Source organism: Sus scrofa, chromosome 17, assembly GCF_054392235.1.
Source record: "Sus scrofa isolate SSC_HxYL_T2T_F1_AM1 chromosome 17, Sscrofa_HxYL_maternal_Yorkshire_Landrace_v2.0, whole genome shotgun sequence".
NCBI lineage: Eukaryota > Metazoa > Chordata > Mammalia > Artiodactyla > Suidae > Sus > Sus scrofa.
The window spans coordinates 54,139,941-54,159,354 of NC_139399.1; the positions used below are offsets into that span (position 1 = coordinate 54,139,941).

General features: G+C 48.9%; 1 protein-coding gene across 3 annotated transcripts in view; it reads left to right on the plus strand.

Moving 5' to 3' along the window:
- The window catches only part of TOX2 (TOX high mobility group box family member 2), a 238,534-nt gene that overhangs the window by 90,233 nt on the left and 128,887 nt on the right, over positions 1 to 19,414 (plus strand). Inside the window, exon 1 of one of the 3 annotated variants that reach the window (XM_021077539.2) lies at positions 3,050 to 3,211. The exons of the other annotated variants lie outside the window; for them this stretch is intronic. Coding sequence (XP_020933198.2) covers positions 3,113 to 3,211 — 99 coding nt within the window. The 5' untranslated portion in view covers positions 3,050 to 3,112. Of the gene's footprint in view, positions 1 to 3,049; positions 3,212 to 19,414 lie in introns of those variants that run through there. 3 annotated transcript variants of the gene reach the window in all.

The window sequence follows — 19,414 nt, forward strand, 5'->3', positions numbered from 1 at the left end:
AAAGTTGACCCACTGCATGTGGTCCTCCATACTCTGGTGGCTGTTCAACACCCCTGGCCAGAGGGAGTGGGACCAAGACCGTGGAAATATAGGCAGTGGGGTGTGCTCCAGGTGGGATTCCAGACTTAGGTTCTCCTGATTAATCCTGTTATTAACACTATGATGTTGAACATTCCCTCTCATGACCCAGGCCTCATACTTCTCATCTGTCTTATTTCCTGTCTTATGACCCAGAGGACTGCTGTGAAGATTGACCTCCTCAACCCTTAACAGAGGCATCTATAAAAAAAGAAAAAAGAAAGAAAGAAAGAAATTAAGCAAAAAAGCAAGCTAATGACTATAACTAGCACTATAATAAATGGTGAATTATTGATAGCTTTCCTTCTAAGATCAGGACTGAGACAAGGATGCCTGTTGTATTCTTTCCAGCATACACTGGCAATACTAGCCAGTGCAACAAGACAAGAAAAAGAAAAAATGTTTAAGGATTGGAAAGGAAAAGTGAAAACCCTCATTTTTATGGATCAAATAGAATATGTATATATATTTAAAAGTCAATCTGTAGATAAGTTGTTAGAATAGGTGAGTTTGGCAGTGATGCTGGATGTAAGGGCATTATACAAAAAATATACTTCTGTGAATGTTTCAGATTATACTGATGAATAACAAATCATTCCAAAACTTCAAGGTTTACAATAACAATAATCATTTATTATCTTTCATGATTTCTGTGCATTTTGGATTCAGGAAGTGCTCAACTGGATGTTTCAGAGTTTTTCATGTGATTGTATTCAGGCAGTAGATGGAGCTGGAACAGCAGGGGACAGGCTAGTCATTTTCCTCTCTTTTTTTTCAGTCTCGAGGTCTCTGTACATGGATTCTCTGTGTGGGTTACTTTAGATTCTTCAGAGCACAGCAGCATAGGACTTCTTACATAGTGGCTTAAGGTTCTAAAGACAAATGTCGCAAGAGAGGGAGCCAGGCAAAAGATGCATCAACTTTCATCACCTATACTTGAAACTATGCAACATTACTTCAGGTATATTCTATTTGTTAAAAATCATTCATTAAGACAGCCCTTTTTAAGGGGACAGTTACTAGATTCCACTCCTTGGGAGGATGTCAAAGAATTTTTCTACTTATTTTAAAGCCACCACACTTACTGACAAAAACCAGAAAATTCAAACACACACACACACACAAATAAAGAAACTATTAATAATAGCATCAGAACCATAAAATACCCAAGATTAAATCTAATAACATATGTGCACGTCCTCCACATAGGAAACTACAAAACATTGCTGAGATGACTTAACTAAAGAAATGAAGCGACATACCATGTTTATGGATAGTGTGTATGTGTGTATGTGTAAAAAAACAAGTTGATTTTACTTTTTTTATGGAAGTGCAAATATCAAGAATAGTCAAGTCACTCGAAGATAAAAGTGGGTTGATTCATTCCATGGGATATTAAGACATTATAAAGCAACAGGATTTCAGTCAGTGTGAAAATGGCACAAGGAGAGAAAAATAGACTAATGGAACAGACTAGAAAATTCAGAAACCATCCCATGCACAGTATGGACTACTTGATTTACGACAGAGTTAACACTGCAGAGAAGTCGGGGGGAAATTGACCTTTTCAGTAAATACTGCTGGTCAGTTGGATATCTAGGTGGGAAAAAAAGGGAGAGGGGCCAGTGGGAAATTCCTTCTAATGAGATATGGCACTGAATTCTAGAAACAATGACCGCTGAAAATTTATTTTAGAAGTTCTTTCCTTTCTGAGCTGTAATTTCCTTCTGTTGTTCCCAAACCTTTATCGAAAGCCTGTTTCCCACACCTATCTTCTGTTAGAGGATCTTGATGGTCACAAATGGTGATCTTAACTTGAAACCAGGACCAGCAAAGCCCACCTAGTAGTTAGAGCTGAGTTCCAGCTACCTCCTGAGTGAGAAGCACTCTCTTTTCTCTAGATAGCATCCCTTGTCCTGCTGGCATCCAAGAATCCCATTCAGAGCCACTTCTACCTGCTGGTCTCCAACCCTTCCCAGCCAGGCAGGCTTCCTCAGTGTGCCAGAGCCAGAACCAGAGGACAGTGGTGGCCCAGTCAGTGGGAGGTGAGGCAACAGACACTGTTCCAGTAGATAATTCTTAGATGACAGGCCAGCTACCAGCAGGTGATGTGAGGAGTTAGAAGGTTTTTTTTAAAAAAACAAATTTATTTTTACTTTTTTAGAGGAGAGGGAGCCTGTTTCAGTCACCTTTTTTCCCCACAATGGGAGCCTCATTTCCGTACTTCTCTCACTCCACGGTGGTGGTGGTGGTGGTGGTGAAGATTCTGGACCCTTCCCCAGAACTTCACTTTCTAGGCCATTTCTATAGCCCTCCCCCTCTCTGTCATTAAAGGGGGCAGAATCCTTCTGCCTTTCTCCGGGTGGTTTCAGTCCTGGATCCTCTGAGGGCAGCGGAGCTTACTACTCCACATTCGATGCCACAAGTCCTTGCCTCGGTTTCCTCATATGTAAAGTGAGGGTTTTAGCAGCAATCCTCCAGGGCCGCTCTCCAAGGACTCAAATCAGTGAACACGGAGGGAGGACACCCTAAGATCGGCCTTAGGGTCTGGGCTGCAGCCCCCGGGTAAGGCAGCACCCATCTCCGAAAGTGTTCCTCCCCCTCTGCCACACGCAGAGTGGGGCTCAGTGCTCTAATTATCCAGGGCGGGGAGTGTCCCACTTCTGGGAGGGGTGTCGTGCAGGCTTCTCCTTCCCCTCACTCTTGGTGGCGGAAGGCGGGACGGGAAAGGGCCGTCTGGACTGGCGCGCAACCCTCCCGAACCCCCGGGGGCGGAGAGCCCGGCGGGGGTCCCGGCGGCTGCCTGGCCCGCAGAAGGGACCCCACCCCCCCGGGCCCCGGCCCCAGGCCCTCCGCGGCGCCCGAGGCCGGAACAATAGCGCGCGCGGGCGGGCAGGCAGGCGGGGGCGGGGCGCTCCGCCGGGCACCGCCCCCGGCCCGCCCCCCGCGCTTGCACACCCGTTCGCACACTGGCTCCCACCCGCCGCCCGCCCAGGCACTGCCCGCGGGAGCCGCCGCCGCCGCCGCGCCCGCCATGGACGTCCGCCTGTACCCCTCGGCGCCCGCGGTGGGCGCGCGGCCCGGGGCCGAGCCGGCCGGCCTGGCGCCCCTGGACTATTACCACTGCGGCAAGGTAGGCGGGGGCGGGGTGGGGGCCCTGGCGGGCGGGGCCTGCCCGCGCCTTCGGATCCCGCGCGGAGCCACAGCGTCCCGGGCTGGAGCGCGGGCAGCCGTCACCCGGCGGCCCGGGATGCGGGCGCTCTCGGGGACACACGCGGGGAGATGCCGGCGGTGCCGACGCGCGGGGACATGCACCCATCAGCCCCACCGACGGGCGCATGCCACTCACGCCGATCCTCTGATGGTGACATTCACGCCCAGAGTTGTTGGGATCACAGGCAGAAGTCACCCCGACAGTCACACGATGTCACAGTGACACACACTCACCCACGTCTTCCTGACAGCCTCTCATTCATTCACAGGCCGACACACAGTGACCCTCCGTCTCACACACTGCTAGCCATGCACCTGCTTACACTACCGTCCCACACATGTCACCCTGACAGTCATTTATACACAACCACACGCAGTCACTCGCCCACTTGCACTGTCACACCGCCACAGACAAGTCACCCGTTCCCACACTTCGGTTCCGCACACCCCGTTCCATGCCCCCTTCCGCCGTCACACGCAGTCACAACTGGGGACAGGCACACAAAGAAGTCTCTCCGACAGTCACTCGCTCGCACTCCCAGTGACTCACTCAGTCGCACGCTGTCACACAGCCACGCCATGAACGGTGAACCTCAGACACGCTAATCGCCCTGACGGTCACACAGTCACACCAGGTCACACCCAGGGGCAGCCGCAGCCCCCGCACCGCCCCTCCCCCACCTGAGTCGTCCACACTCGCGCGTCAGAGTTTTAACTTCTTGGCGCCGCCGCACACTAATTGGGCCGTTTACTAATCGCTTGTCACTGCCCGGCAGGGCCTCGGATTCCGAGTTGGCAGTGGCCCATCGAGGCCTGTCTCTTCCCAGGAACGGCAAGCGACGTCCCCCAGACTGGGGCTGCGGTGAGGGACACCTCCTCTTTCCCGACATCGCCGTCCCCGCCCGCAGCCCGGTCCCCACAGCGCTGCTCCGGGCGCGATGGGAGCTCGCGCGCCTGAAGCCCGGACCAGTGGCGTCCGACCCCGTTGCCCACGCCGAGCCCTGCGGGGGACGCTGAGGTGCAGCGGCGCGGTTCGCAGTCCTTCCCTCGCCCGGGCGGGAACTTTCAAACTTAGTTAGGAAGCGGGACGGTCCGTGCGTCAGCGGGTCGGTGCGTCGGTCCAGGGCCGGCCGGAGCCGAGCGCGGCTTTTCGTCACTCGGAGCCCGGATTGAACGGTGCGCGTGGGTTTCCCCGCGGCCCTGGCGCAGACGCGCGGGCTCCGCGGCGCTGCGTGGTGAGTGCGCGTCGGGTGGCTGGATCCGCGGCTTTCTCGGGGTCTCAACCTCACCCCCACCCCACAGGCTTTTCCCCAAGCCTCTTGCTGTGGCGATGCTGCGGGGAGGGGGCTTCCTGCGCGGGAACCGGGGGCCGCCCAGGCAAGGCCTCGCTGAGTGCATCCTCAGGCCTTGGGGAGCGGCTTCTGGAGTCTGGGGGCAAAGCCCTGCGCAGGTCTCCTGGGCCGTAGGGTGAGGTCCTGGGCCATCTGGGCCTAGGGCGGTGTGGGGCGGCATGGGGCCGGGTGGGCAGCAAGTGAGGTCTCTCGGAGGATGGGGTGATTATCTTTTGTCCCGTGATCTGCAAAGTTGGAAGCCGAAGAGGGGGATGGTGTCTTCAAGAGAAGGCTGGTTCTCTGGCTGCTTCCATCTGATGGAGGGAAAATTGATGAGACGTTAGCAAGTGGAGTCTTCAAGAAGGGGAAGATGGTTGTGTGGGAGGGCAGCTGGTCTTTCTGCCCTTGGCTTTGTTACTTTTTAAAATATGAAGCTGGGAAGATTCCAGCAGCCCCTGGTTTAGGGGTATGGGTGAGATTGGGGATTTGCGAATGTCTGGTTGTGTGTGTGCCCCTAGCTTGCAGTGCTCCTTTTGGGGGTGGTGTTTCTGTAAACCCCATCAGAGTGGGGTGATATAAGGGGGCCTTTGGGAGGTGGCACTCAGCGGAGGCCCCTGCTTTATTCTGACTCAGCACCAAGAACCAGTGTAAAACCTTGGTGGGAGGGAACCAACCAGGGAATGGCAAGGTGGTGATTCTGGCTTCTGTCTGTGATCTAGGATCCCTGGCCCAGTGCTGAAGGTGTGTCCAGGTGGAGGAGGATGGCAGCTGGGCTGCTAGGATAGGGGAAAGAAAGGTCTCACTTTGCACTTGGATTTGGGACTTGCTTCCGATCCTTCAGCTTCCTGGCAGGGCGAGGCAGGGGAAGTCACTTGGCTCACTGAGGGGTGGGTCCGAAGCCTCTTGGTAGCAGATCATAAGGGGGCACTTGCCCTTCATGCTGGTTGGGCGTTGGGCGCGTTGTGTGGAGGAGCTAGTGTTGAGGGGCTGGGGGAGGGAAATGGCCAGGCTCCATCCTTAGAGCTGGTCGCTGTCAGAACTGTGGGTGGGGTGGGGAATCAGGCCCAAAGTACAACCATGACCACACCCGAGGTCTATAGAACCTGGGGCACAGACTGCACATTGGGGGCTTGGTCCCTGGAGTCCAGACAAGAGACTTGTCCCCTACGGGGACCCAGGCCTGAGAAATACAAGGGCAAGCCTTTGCTAAGTGATGCTGGACAGCCATGGGGTGATTGACCTGGAAGGGCCCTTGGCGACCGTTCCCTTGGCGACTGTCCCCTTAGGGATCCTCGAACACAGAGATTCCAGCCTCTTTAAACCAAAGGCATGAGCAGAGGCTGTTCTTTTGGTATCTTTTGTTTGAGAAAATACACAATGACAGAAAGCTGCTATGGTTTCATTTTTGCTTTGAAATGAATATTTATTAATCACAATAATATTAGCATGCGTTGGAAAAGAGCTAACAAGATAGGAAGCAGGCATAAGACTTACATCATGTAGTAGTGGTGCCTGCTGAGCATAGGGGTTTGTGGCCAGGTAGCAGCCAGGGTCTGCGGCCCCCTGCTGGGAACTACTGGTCCTCTTCTTCCTTCACACAAGGGGAAACTGAGTCATGGAGGAATATACGCACAGATTACATAGCAAATGGAGAGCACAGCTGAAGCCAGAACCCGGTTTGGGCAAGGTACTTCATTAGGCTGGGGGCACTGCCTGGGGCTCCCCGATCAACTATGGCAGATTAGGGGAATTGGGCAAACCTGGATTCAGACAGCCAGTTGTGGCTTTATTACCTAGGGCAAATGATGTTAGCTCATTGAGATATTTACATACAATAACATCCAAATCTTAAGTGCACTGTTCCATGCGTTTTGACACATGTAAACACCTGTGTAACCACTACCCCAATCCAAGACTAAAACATTTCTGTCACTTCAGAAAGTTCCCTCATGCTCCTTTCCAGTCAATACTTCCTACCCCTAGAAGAAACTACTTATCTGATTTCTATTATCAATGCTTTATTGAAGTTCAATTTAAATGTACTAAGTCCATTTAAGTTCTAGAACCTCATATGAAACATACACATTTTTGCGTCTGGGTTCATTTTGCTCAATGAAGTGTCCTTAAGATTCAGCCATGTTGTGTATGTCCATAGTTTTTTCTATTTTATTATTTAGTACTATTACATCATGTGGATGTAGCACAGTTGGTTTATTTGTTTGCCTGCCCATGGACATGTGGGGTTGTTTAGAGGTTGGGACTATTATAAATAAAGCTGCTATGAACATCCTTATACAAGTCTTTCTGTGAGGGAGGCAAATTATTTAATATCTCCAAGCCTTAGGGTCCATTTATGGAGAACACTGCCTACCTCTGAGATTCGGGAGAGTTAAGTGAGTTGATATAGTTTGGGACAGGTCTTGGTATATACCAGCTACTAATTAGATAACGATGGTATCAACCACCTGTGACCTCTTCCAGTAAAAGGCTTAGCATCTCTATATTCCCAGCATCCCTCATCTCTGGTCCAAACACCCTTCCAGGCCAACCTGGGTATCACTTTCTCTATGCAGTGCTCCATGGCCAGCAACCTTCTCTCTTCCTCCAGCTCCACCCAAGAACGGTACTGCTTGGGTTTTGGCATGTTGTACCATCTGTCATTCGATCAACAAACAGTTATGGAGCACCACTTTCTCTAGACAACTGAAGCTGCAGCCGTGAACCAAAGTGACTCAAATTGTTATCCTCTGGAGCTTACACATCAGCATGAGAAGTCATAAATGTATGGGTGAGATCTATATGGTATTGTGATTGATGGCAGTACAACTATGGAGAAAAATGAAACAGGGAAGTGGGTTAGGGGTGTCAAGTCCCAGGGCTGGTTTGCAGTGTTAGTTGGGAGGTTGGGGGAGGTTTTTGTGGTCTAGACTAGTAGCTCTCAAATTTATGAACACATTCAGAATCATCTGGCAAGATCTGAAACACAGATTCTGGGGCACCCCTTCCTGCCCCAAGATTCTAATGCAGCCGATTTGGTCTGGGGTCCTGAGGTTTTGCACTCCTGACGAGCTCCCAGCCATGCTGCCACAGTTCCAGATACCACTCATGGTGTAGCAGCGGTTTGGTTGTTTGTATACAGGTCTTTGTGGGCTCCCACCAGGCAGGAACCATGCCCAGCACCTGGCACGGTGCCTGACCCATAATTACTCAGGAAATTGTGCTGGTGGGTGAATGAGTCAACTCTCCACCCCCCAACACAGTTCTGGGCACAGCATCCTGCCTCTGGCTGGTATCTAGACAAACTTGGTTAGTGAATGATTGGCGGCTCCTTGTGATGCAAATCCATGAAGTGGGAGTTGCTGTTCCCACCTCATCTGAACTTGAGATATGAGAGGCTTGCTCAGCATCCCTGGTAGGTGGGCTCCACACAGCATCTTTCTTCTGGGGCACAGGTAGCTGTGGGTGGGTCCTGGGGAAGGAGACCTGGGCCAGTTGAACTTGGAGTTGAGACAGCTGGTCTTGGGGGGAAACTTTTTTACTTTCTATCTAAAAGTGTTCCCTGGAGCCCGTCCCTAACCTGTCCCAAGGGGTCCTCAGGGACCACACTTCTGTACCTTACCAATGTCAGAAGTAGCAGCCCAGACTTGGCACAGCTGCCCCCAGTCTGCTGGGTGACCTTGAGCATGACAGTGCATTTCCTCTAGGCCTCTGTTCCCCTCTGTGCAAAGGGAGAGCAAATTAGTGACTGTTAGCTTCACGAGATGGGGAGCTGTGTGATGTGGAAATAAAATGAAATAAAGGCTGGTCGTGTCCTTTATAACTATAGAGTGTGGTGCAGGCAGCAAGGAGGAGGAGGATGCTTTTCGAAAAGATGGGCCCTCATATACTTAGGAACCACTGGGTCTGCCTTTACTTGTAGATTTCCAGAGCTGGCCTGGCACAGAGGTGCTCGGTAAATATTTGCTGAATGAATGAATTCAGGGTGGCCTGTTGTTCCCTGTGGCTTGAGGAATTTAGCATCTGTTTGGCTCTTATAATCTGAAGACTTTGCGGTGAGCACATCCAGGGCAGGACAGGGGCCAAGAGTCTTTGGCTGTGACCTCGCATTCCTAGAAGAGCTTCCCTGAGTAGGCACAGGGGACAGAGCCCAGCATGGAGAGCAGCCAGGAGGCTGGGAGGCCACCCCTGCCACATGGCTGCCAGCATTATTTTGCTTCTCAGATTTCCCAGAGCTGGTCTCGGGTTATGAAGGCAGTGTAAATTCTGGAACCCGGCAGACCTGGGTTTGAATGTTACCTTAACATCCTCGGTGCAAGTTAAATTATTTCCTCTCCTTGTGCCTCAGTCTTCTCATCTGGGAAGTGGGAACATCAGCACCTCCCCCTTGGTGTAATCACAGGCCTTGGAAATCCCGCCTGCCAGGTACTCAGTGCCAGCAGGAAGTGTTTTTCATTTCTACCCACAAAGAACAGTACAATTGAAAGTTAAAATGCAAGAGGAATCTAGTTGCAGCACAGAGTGCTGGGGGAAGGGTCTTTGTAACATCAGGCATTTCTGTGCCTTGGTTGAGGAGATTTCTGCTCAGCATTGTGGATGGAAAGGGAGCTGTTTGTTTCCTCTGCCTCTCTCGGTGTCCTTCTTGAATCTGCGTGGGAGGGAAGGTAGGTTTAGGAGGCAAGAGAGCAGTGGCTCAGGCTGCAGCTGCACGGTGCACTGGCGTGGGCTGGTGACCCTGAGCGCGTCACTTAACCACTCCAAGTCTCAGTTTTCTCATCTGTACAAGGGCCAGTAATGCCTTCCTCATGTTGTCGATGTGAAGCTCAGATTAAAGTAGCAGATATGGGAGTTCCCTTTAATTTAGAACAGTGTTTGCTAGAAGCTCAGCAATAGAACATTTTGGACCTGACAGTTCCTTGTGGGGGTTGGTCCATGCTTTATAGGATGTGTAGCAGCATCTCCGACCTCTACCGACCAGCTGCCAATAGCACCCCCTCTCTAGGCATGGCAGTTAAAAATGAATCCATACTTGGCCAAGTATTCCCTGGACAGGAGGACAAAATCACCCCTGTTTGAACCACTGATCTAGAAGGTGTGGTGCAGGTAAACTAGGAGATAATGGGGATGAGAGTGGCAGAGATTTGGGGTTCAGGCTTTCTGTCCAATATTTTAGTCCTGAGTCTCCCTGTCGGTAAATCCCGTATCCATTGTGGTTGATTGTCATCCTGTTTACATGGACCAAAAAACCTACATAGTGATTTTTCAGCATGGTTTGGGAGTAGCAGTAAAAACATATGGTAAGGAATTATTAACTTAATGAGTCACGGTAAATTGTAATTTTATATCTTAGTGAAAACATGTTGAATAACACAGGATAATAAATTTTGACCAATTATCCTTGTGCTTCAACGTGCTTCTCTATAGTTGTGATTTCTGGTGCCTGTAGAATGTGAAACAAGGCTATGATTTGTCAGTATCTAATGACCTGTTTACTTCTGGGTTTCTCAGATGTTCAGAGGTTTTGTTGAGTGCCTACTGTGTGCTAGGGGATTCAGCCCTGGTCCTGAAGGCTCAGAGACTTCATAGAAAACTCATCTTTCCTAGATGAAGGGCTGAGTGGATCTGTAATATATTGGCCTGAAATGCAGAGTCATAGTTTTATTTATATATATGGAAGTGACAGTGGCAGAGGCATAGGAGGGCTTCGCAGGGCAGAGTCTGGCTGGGAACACCAAACGGACCTGGGCAACAGGTGGCCTTGGGGGGAGATGTTCTAGGCAGAGGGAGCAGTCATTGCAAGGTGGCTTGGAGAGGGCTTGGGGATACTGTCAGCCTAAGTCCGGGGGCACCTACCTGCAGGAGAGAGGGACACCAGCAGAGAGCATTATGTGGGTGGAGGGCAGCATCCCAGCCACTTGCTTGGGTTTTAAGTAGAAAGGTGCCTTGGGGCCAGAGTTATAAACAATACAGTGTGGAATGTTTCATGTTGCCGGATTCAGACCACTGTCAGCAACTGACTCTTGGTCTTCTGCTGTAGGGAGTTTTTTGTTTATTTGTTTGGGGTAGAGTTTAATATTATTATAAATGCCTACAAAAATTCTTCACTTATATGGAATTGGGGTTTATCATAAGTAGGCATCCTATCTATTTTTTTTAAATCAAAGTATAGTTGATTAACAATGTTGTGGTTTCAGAGTTCCCATCGTGGCTCAGTGGTTAATGAATCTGACCAGGAACTATGAGGTTGAGGGTTCGATCCCTGGCCTTGCTCAGTGGGTTAAGGATCTGGCACTGCCGTGAGCTGTGGCGTAGGTTGCAGATTCGGCTCAGATCCCTAGTTGCTGTGGCTCTGGAGTAGGCCAGAGGCTACAGCTCTGATTTGACCCCTAGCCTGGGAACTTACATGTGCTGCAGGAGCAGCCTTAGAAAAGGCAAAAAGGCAAAAAAACAAAAACAAAACCCCAGTGTTGTGGTTTGTTTGTTTGCACTTTAGGGCTGTAACCAGGGCATTTGGAAGTTCCCAGGCTAGGGGTCAAATCGGAGCTGCAGCTGCTGGCCTACACCACAGCTACAGCAATGTGGGATCTGAGCCGAGTCTGTGACCGACACCACAGCCCAACGCAACGTCAGATCCTTAAACCCCTGTGCGAGGCCAGGCTTTGAACTCGCATCCTCATGGATACTAGTCAGGTTTGTTACTGCTGAGCCATAACAATAGGCTCTCCCAACAATGTTGTGTTAGTTTCAGGTTACAGTAAAGTGATTTAGTTTTATATATATACATTTTTTTTCAGATTCTTTTCCATTGTAGGTTATTATAAGATATTGAATATAATTCCCTGTGCTATACAGTAAATCCTTGTTATTTATCTGTTATATATAGTAGTGTATATCTATTAATCCCATACTCCTAATCTATCCCTTTACCCCCCCTTTCCCCTTTGGTAACCATAAGTTTCTTTTCCATGTCTGAGTCTGTTTCTGTTTTTTAAATAAATTTATTTATATTATTTTTCAGATTCCCCGTATAAGTGATATCATATGATATTTGTCTTCCTCTCTCTGGCTTACTTCACTTAAAATGATACTTTCTCAGTCCAGCTGTGTTGCTGCCATAGTGTATTTCATTCTTTTTTATGGCTGAGTAATATTTCATTGTGGGATTGCGGGATTGCTGGGTCATACGGTAGCTCTATTATCAGCTTTTTTTTTTTTTTAAGTAACCTCCATAACTGCTTTCCATAGTGGCTACACCAGTTTACATTCTGCTGTGGGAAATGACATGTGTTTCCCACATTAATGACATATGTGTGCTTTCCCCCAGCAGCCAAGGATGCTCTGCTTCTCAAACTTTAGCACATCAGAATCAGCAATCAGTTAAAACACAGGTTGCCGGCACCACCCTCCATCAGTTCGCATTCAGCAGGTCCGGGGAAGGGCTGAAAATGTGCTTCACCAGCACATTGATGATGCCAGGGCTGCTGGTCAGAGAAGCACACTTAGGGAACCCGGCTCTAGGCTAGAATATGGGAGGATTTTCCCGCTTTGGCCTAGGAAAATAGGGATGTACTGGTGGCCTGGCCTGGACACGGTCAGGTGTACAGAGACTCCTGTCTTCTTCAGGACCCCTGTGGGTTCTGGGGAGCATCTCCTTCACCTTGGAGGGAACCTTACATTGGACTCCCTGGAAACAGACTCTGAGATGGAGAGTTGCCTGTGGCAGGTGGGTTTGGGGGGGAGGTGCTCAAGGGGCGCACCTTGAAGGGACTGGGGAAGCATGATTCGGCAGAGGGAGATGCTGGCCTGGGATACAGTTAATGATGCAGCATCCCACAGGGCTGCTCCACTTTGTCCCCATCTGAGGCAAGAGGGCCTCCCATTCCTTCAATTCTTGTATTCTCTGGTCACTGGCTTTAGGCCACCCTCACAGAAGTTCCCTGTGGTAGGAAGCAGGTCCCAGTGAGGGGTACAGCTGTGAGCCCAGCAGTTAGGGAATGAATGGGTAGAAAGGGGAGCATCGCAGTGTCCATTTTAGGGAGAGGCATCTGGGGGAGAAAACCCACCTTCCTCTTGGTTCCCAGGAAATGAAGGGCCAGCATGCTGATGCTTTTTAGAGATGTTGAGTTCCTTGCTGGATTCTTTTTTATTTCATGATATGAGTGAGAGCTGGAGGATAACTGTTTCTTGGGTCTTAATAAAAATGATAATTAAAGGAGTTTTCTGGGACCTCCTTTCCTCTTATACATTCCTGGGTAGGATTCCAGAGTTCGTGTGCTGGGGTGTGGCACATTTTCTTCCACAGTGTGTTGGGGAGGACTCCGCACTGATTTCTGAGGAGCTTCTGGGCCAGGCCTGAAGGAGTCGTGGCTGGGCCGGGGACCATGGCTTTCTCTTTGAACTGGAGTGCTGTCGCATTCTTCAAGAGTTTCTTTGCCCTGCTCCTGCCTCATCGTAGCTCAGCATCCACGGTGGCCCGTTCACCATTCTTTCACCACTGAGCAACCACAACGCTCAGAGGCAAGTGATTGGGTCACTTGTGGCTGTAACATAGGAGACTGTCGACATCTTTCGTTCATGAACTCACTCCCAATTTCATTTCATTCTTCTGTCTTTTCTCCCTCTATCTCAAGTCCCACCATTCTTTTTGTTAAATTGTTCTTATTCTCTTTAAAGTACACAGAAATATATTAGAATATAAAGGAAGAAAAAGTAGAGCCCCTCACATTCTCTTTCCTTTTCCCTGCTGCCCTCTCAGCCCTACTCCCCAGGGCTGACCTCTGAGGGGATGTGGTAGGTCTGCTTCCAAGTATAGCCATTTTCCAGTTTGGTTTCTATTTCTGCAATCACTTTTTAATTTCCCAGAATTCTGTATTCTTTCTTTCTTTTCTTTTTTCTTTTGTCTTTTTAGGGCTGCACCCACAGCATATGGAGGTTCCCAGGCTAGGGGTCTAATCAGAGCTGTAGCTGCTGGCCTACACCACAGCCACAACAAGACCAGATCTGAGCCATGTCTACGCCCTATACCACAGCTGACGGCAAGGTTGGATCCTTAATCCACTGAGTGAGGCCAGGGATCGAACCTGCAACCTCATGGATGCTAGTCAGGTTCATTTCCACTGAGCCACAACAGGAACTTCTCTATATTGTTTCTTGATTGACCTTATGATAGTAGCTCATTCTTTTTTTTATGGATATGGGAATATCTTGAATCTTCTTTTTTTTTTTTTTTTTTTTTTTTTTTTTTTTTTTTGTCTTTTGTCTTTTGTCTTTTTGTCTTTTGTTGTTGTTGTTGTTGTTGCTATTTCTTGGGCTGCTCCCGCGGCATATGGAGGTTCCCAGGCTAGGGGTTGAATCGGAGCTGTAGCCACCGGCCTACGCCAGAGCCACAGCAACGCAGGATCCGAGCCGCATCTGCGACCTACACCACAGCTCACGGCAACGCCGGATCGTTAACCCACTGAGCAAGGGCAGGGACCGAACCCGCAACCTCATGGTTCCTAGTCGGATTCGTTAACCACTGCGCCACAACGGGAACTCCTCTTCTTGAAGGTAATTCAGATTTTTGAAAAGTTTTCTTCTGTTTGCTGCATCAGCTCTGTTTTCTTGTTGGCTCACTCTTTGGTTCACTTCTTAGCCTCTCTTTTCTGCTTTTATTTCCTACAAATGCCTAGTAATTCTTGGTTGACCTTTTTTTTTTTTTTTTTTTTTTTTTGTAAACAGGGGTCTAGGTAGATCTGTTCTGTAGTTGTGAGTTTCTTCGACGCCTGTGAAAGCCACGAGCATGTGGGTGTGCAGTGTGAATGTTGACTTGAGGTGGCCTGGGTGTAGTTTATGGGGAGATATTTGAAGTTGAGGACTTCTCCTAGGGCATGGGACAAGCTTGCTTGAGGTTGGGGACATCTGTTTCTCTTAGAGGCCAGCAGTTACCCGTGGGCACGGTGCACTCTGTTTGTCCTGCTCATGCCCATCCATAAGGGAGGCAGATTTCCCATTTAATCAGAGAGGTCTTCTCCTGGGGTTTCACCAGGGCAAAACCAACAGTCAGCTTCTCTGAGGACCACAAGCCAACATCAAAGGCAAGTCACCTCTCCTGCCCAGAGCTTTCAAACCCTTGCTGCCCGTACTTTTGGATTTTCTGGGCTTCAGTTTGGAAAATAGCTTTTCCAAAGGTCTTGTGTTGGTGTGCTGGTGCCTTAGAGCTGGTGGGTTTCATTGTCAGTCTGTCTTTTTCAACTTCTTATTTCCAGCATCTCTTGATATTTCTGATGTCCAACCCTTTCTTGCTTTTTTTTCTTTCTTTCTTTTTTGGAGGGCGGGGGGGGGCACACCTATGGCATGTGGAAGTTCCTGGGCAAGGGATCAACCCTGCGCTACAGCAGCCAACCAAACCACTGCAATGACAATGGCAGATTCTTAACCTGCTGCACCACAAGAGAATTCTGTTTTCTTATTTTCTCATGGGCTCTTTTGGAGTTCGCTTTTCATATGTCATCTCTCTCTCTCTATCTGGATTATGAATATTTGTGTGTAGATATAATTATGAGTATGCGTATGTATCTGGTCTCCCTTCTTTGCCATTCTAGTGGGGTTTAGAAGAGGGGAGAGGTGAAAGTATGGCTTATATCCACTATCTTGAACAAAGAGCCCCTTCTCACTGACTTTTCTCTGTAAAATTTGTGCTGTTTTATGGAGAAAAGTAGGGTAGAGATAAGCATGGATTATCCTCTGAGCACTTACATGTCAGGCTCACTCTCTTGTATTGTCTTATTCAGTCTTCGTAAGAACTGTGCTAGGCACATGTGTCCCATTGTGTAGGTGAAAGACTGAGATCCAAGCAGATAAGGTCACAAAGGACCGCAGAGGAGCTGGTTGGCAGAGCTGGGGTTTGGACTGTGCCCTCCCTGCTCCTCTCCTGCAGCCTCCGTGGTGCCAGCTGGAGCCCTGCCCTCTGCGGAGATGCAGGGGTAGACCAGCTTGCCCCTTGTGTTTGCTGTGGTTGCATTGCCTGTTCTGGGGGCAGCGAGGGGGCCCAGCTGGGCCTCCTGCCTTGGTTTTCAACTTCAAACATCATTTGGTAATAGAATGCCTTTGCATTACAGCTGATTAAAACGTGCTTATCTCGAAGTTGGGCCTCATTTGCAGGAATGATTTAGAAAGTTGTTGGAAACGAATCCAACTCAATTGTATAACCCAGGGTCAATCTCATGCATAAATTTTATTGTTCCACTGTGCTGTTTTGACTTGAACTGAACTTGATAACGTGGAAGATGGCCCCTGGGCTTTCTGTTGCTCATTTATTCTGCAAATATTTAATGACTGCCTATGGGGTGCTACCTACATTATTTAAGGAGGTCCTTTTCCCTACCCCACATCACCCCCTATGTGTTCTCTGATCTACACATCCACCTGAGCTGAAAGTTAATTTTTAGGCAAAACCAGATAGTGGATTCAAATGTGACTTTTGAGTTCTATGGAAGGACCTGGGTTCATATCCTGGCGCTTACAAGCTGTGTGACTTTGGATCTGTCACTTAACCTCTCTGAGCCTCAGTTACCTCACATAACCGTATTCGCAGCTCAGATTTGTCCTGAGACTGCTAGGACATCAAGCAAGTCACCCCATCCCTTATTCCTGTGCCAGGCACTGTTCAGGTCATTTGGGCCCTCAAAGGACAGCGAGCATAGACACCATCCCAGGTTTTTATGTCTTTTTAGATGAGAGCTCTAAAGAGCTTTCAAGTTCAGAATAAGTGTAGTGGGGTTTCTGGTTAGCATGGTCTCCTTTCTCCCCTGTATCAGTTCTCTTCTTTCTCACGGAAGCTCCCACAGGGGCTCTTTAAGGTTCAATTAAACATTCAGACTCGCAAGACTCACACAGGTGACCCTTGGTACCTGTCTCCTCAAAGGACTTGGGACAGGAACCACCACCTAACAGCAGGGCCCACAATCTGTTCTGTTCCTCTTCTGCGGTCATCCACGGAGAGGGCCAGTACCTCTTCTCTTCGTCAGCCCCCTCCCCCAGGTTTTAGCTCAGGTACACAGTGGTTTGGTAGCCACCCTGACTTCGAAGCTATAGTTCCTGAAGGACCCATATCTCTGGTAACAGTTCCGTAGTATCTGCTGGAAGGGGCCCTGCAAAGGGCATGTCAGTTACAAGAGTCACGACACTCAGGGAAACCTCAAATCTGGTTTCTTTGGCAGATATTTATCATTTAGTTCCTTTCGGTCCAGATGCAACTTACCAATCAAGGGTCATTTTTACTATAAGCAGAGTTGCCCAGGAACGTCGTTAATATCCTGCCTTCTTCAGGTTTCCAGAAGAGTTCTGCCAGGCAGGTAACAAAGGTGAACTGCTCTTTCAAAAGGGTAAAGGGCTTGGTTAACCCTTCCTTCATCTTCCTCTTTCCCCTGAGGTGGGTGGTGCTTTTCAGCAGCTCTTTTGGAGGCTTGAGTGAAACCCTCAATGTGTTTTGTAATGTATCCTGTGTTTGAATACGTTTTTGGATTGATCTGTATAAGACACACACACAGGAGTTCCCGTGGTGGCTCAGAGGCAACAAACCCGACTAGTATCCTTGAGGACACGGCTTCCATCCTTGGCCTAACTCAGTAGGTTAAGGATCCGGCGTTGCTGTGAGCTGTGGTGTAGGTCACAGACATCCCGTGTTGCTGTGGCTGTGGTGTAGGCTGGCAGCTGTAGCTCCAACTCGACCCCTAGCCTGGAAACTTCCTCATGCCACAAGCATGGCCCTAAAAAGAGAAAAAAAAAAAAAAAAGACACACATACAAACTCTGGCCGGGAATATGCTTTGGAGTCATACTGGCGTGATATCAAATCCTGGCTTTGAAATATATTGAGTTAATTCACTTATGCATTCATTTGTTTAGCCCTGCAAAGAACATTTGCTGCCAGCTGTAGGCAGAGCTTGGGGGTGGATGCCAAGCATGAACAGGTGCTCAAGACCTGGTCCTTGTCCTTGAAAAGCCATGGTCTAATGTGTTAGAGAGACAGGTAACAAGAACCAGTTCCAAGTGGGTGCGGGACTATCAGTCCAGATGGCGGGAGTGGCAGAGGGGGACAGTCAGGGAAGGCTTCTCAGAGGAAGGGACACCTGGCCTGTGCTTGAAGATGAATTGGCCACGTGAAGAATAGAGAAAAGCATTCCAGGTAGAAAGAGCAGCATGTGGAAGCCAGGGCATTTGGGAAGCTATGTCTTATCTCTGGGCCTCAGTTTCCTCATCTGCAAAGTGGGATTAACTGTGCTTATTACCTTTTAATGAAAGTAAATGGGATAATAATGTGTATTTAAGCACCTGGCATACTTAATTTTAATTCCCTTTCCAAAGACGTCTAGGTATGCTTAAGGGCAAAACTTTGATTTTTAAATGAGACAGAGAGAGAGGGAAAAAAAACCTGAAGGGCTCACCCCCTACCCAATGCAAGCATTTCCTCCACTGGCTCTTCTGTTCAACATTTTCCTTGGATGGAGCATTAATTGTTTGCCCGCCGTCTTGGGTTATGTCTTACAGTATCAGTGAAGCACATAATTGTGTTTTCCTAATGGCTCCACATTAACAATAAGCCGCAACCCTGTTGCAGCGTCTCTGGGACAGTTTTCCCTCTGCCCACAGCCCTGCGTCTGGTGTTCTGTCAACATGTCCTGTCACTTGCTACTTTGTCTTGCTTTTCTGAAAGGTGGCCACCTCCCACATACCAGCTGGGGGCGCTTCGCTTTTGGGGACACATAGGCCTCACATAACCATGTGCTGAGGAGCCATCTAGGTTGCAGTGGAGCTCTTTCTGGTGTGTGAATTAGAACCCGTCATTTCTCTGGGCACAGTCGCTCACAGGGCTCCCTTGTGGCTAGGTGAACCAGACCTCTGCTTAAAACCTTCCAATGGGAGTTCCCGTTGTGGCTCAGTGGGTTAAGAACCCGATATAGTGTCTGTGAGGATGCGGGTTTGATCCCTGGCCTTGTTCAGTGGGTTAAGGATCCGGCGTCGCCACAGGCTGCGGTGTTGGTCAAAGGTGTGGCTTGGATGCCGTGTTGCTGTGGCTGTGGTGTAGGCCTGTAGCTATAGCTCCGATTTGACCCCTAGCCTGGGAACTTCCATGAGCCACAGGTGTGGCAATAAAAAGAAAAAAAAAGCAAAGCAAAAAAAACTTCCAGCGCTTCCCTTGGTGTGTAGGTAACATCAAATGGCCTTTTTGGTCCATACATGCTGGTGTGATCTAGCCCCTGCCTGCTTTTCCAGGCTCATTCCCAGCTGCTCTGTCTGAGGCCCCAGGCTTTGTGCTGGGGATGCAGTGAGGAGCAAAGCCAGCCTCCCACCCCAGCCTTCTTGCTGTTTCCCAGGCAGCCCCCTCCCCCCACCATGCTCGTTTTTTTTTTTTTTTTTTTTTTTTTTTTTTTTTTTTTTTTTTTTTTGCTTGAAGGACTTTGCACATGCTGTTCCCTGTGTCTGGAAGCCCTAGTCTTCATTCTACCCAAGACTGGCTCCTGCTCATCCTTCAGGTCTCAGCCTTTTTTTTTTTTTTTTTTTGGGGGGGTGGTATTTCTGTTTGTTTTTCTTTACAAAAGTGTTTTATTATAGTTGATTTACAACGTTCTATCAATTTCTGCTGTATAGCAAAGTGTCACAGCTGTACACTTATATGCATTCTTTTTTTCACATTATCCTCCAGTGCACGTGATTAGACATAGTTCCCTGTGCTGTACAGCAGGATCTCATTGCTTATCTATTTCAAAGGCAATAGTTTGCATCTACTAACCTCAAATTCCCAGTCCATCCCCC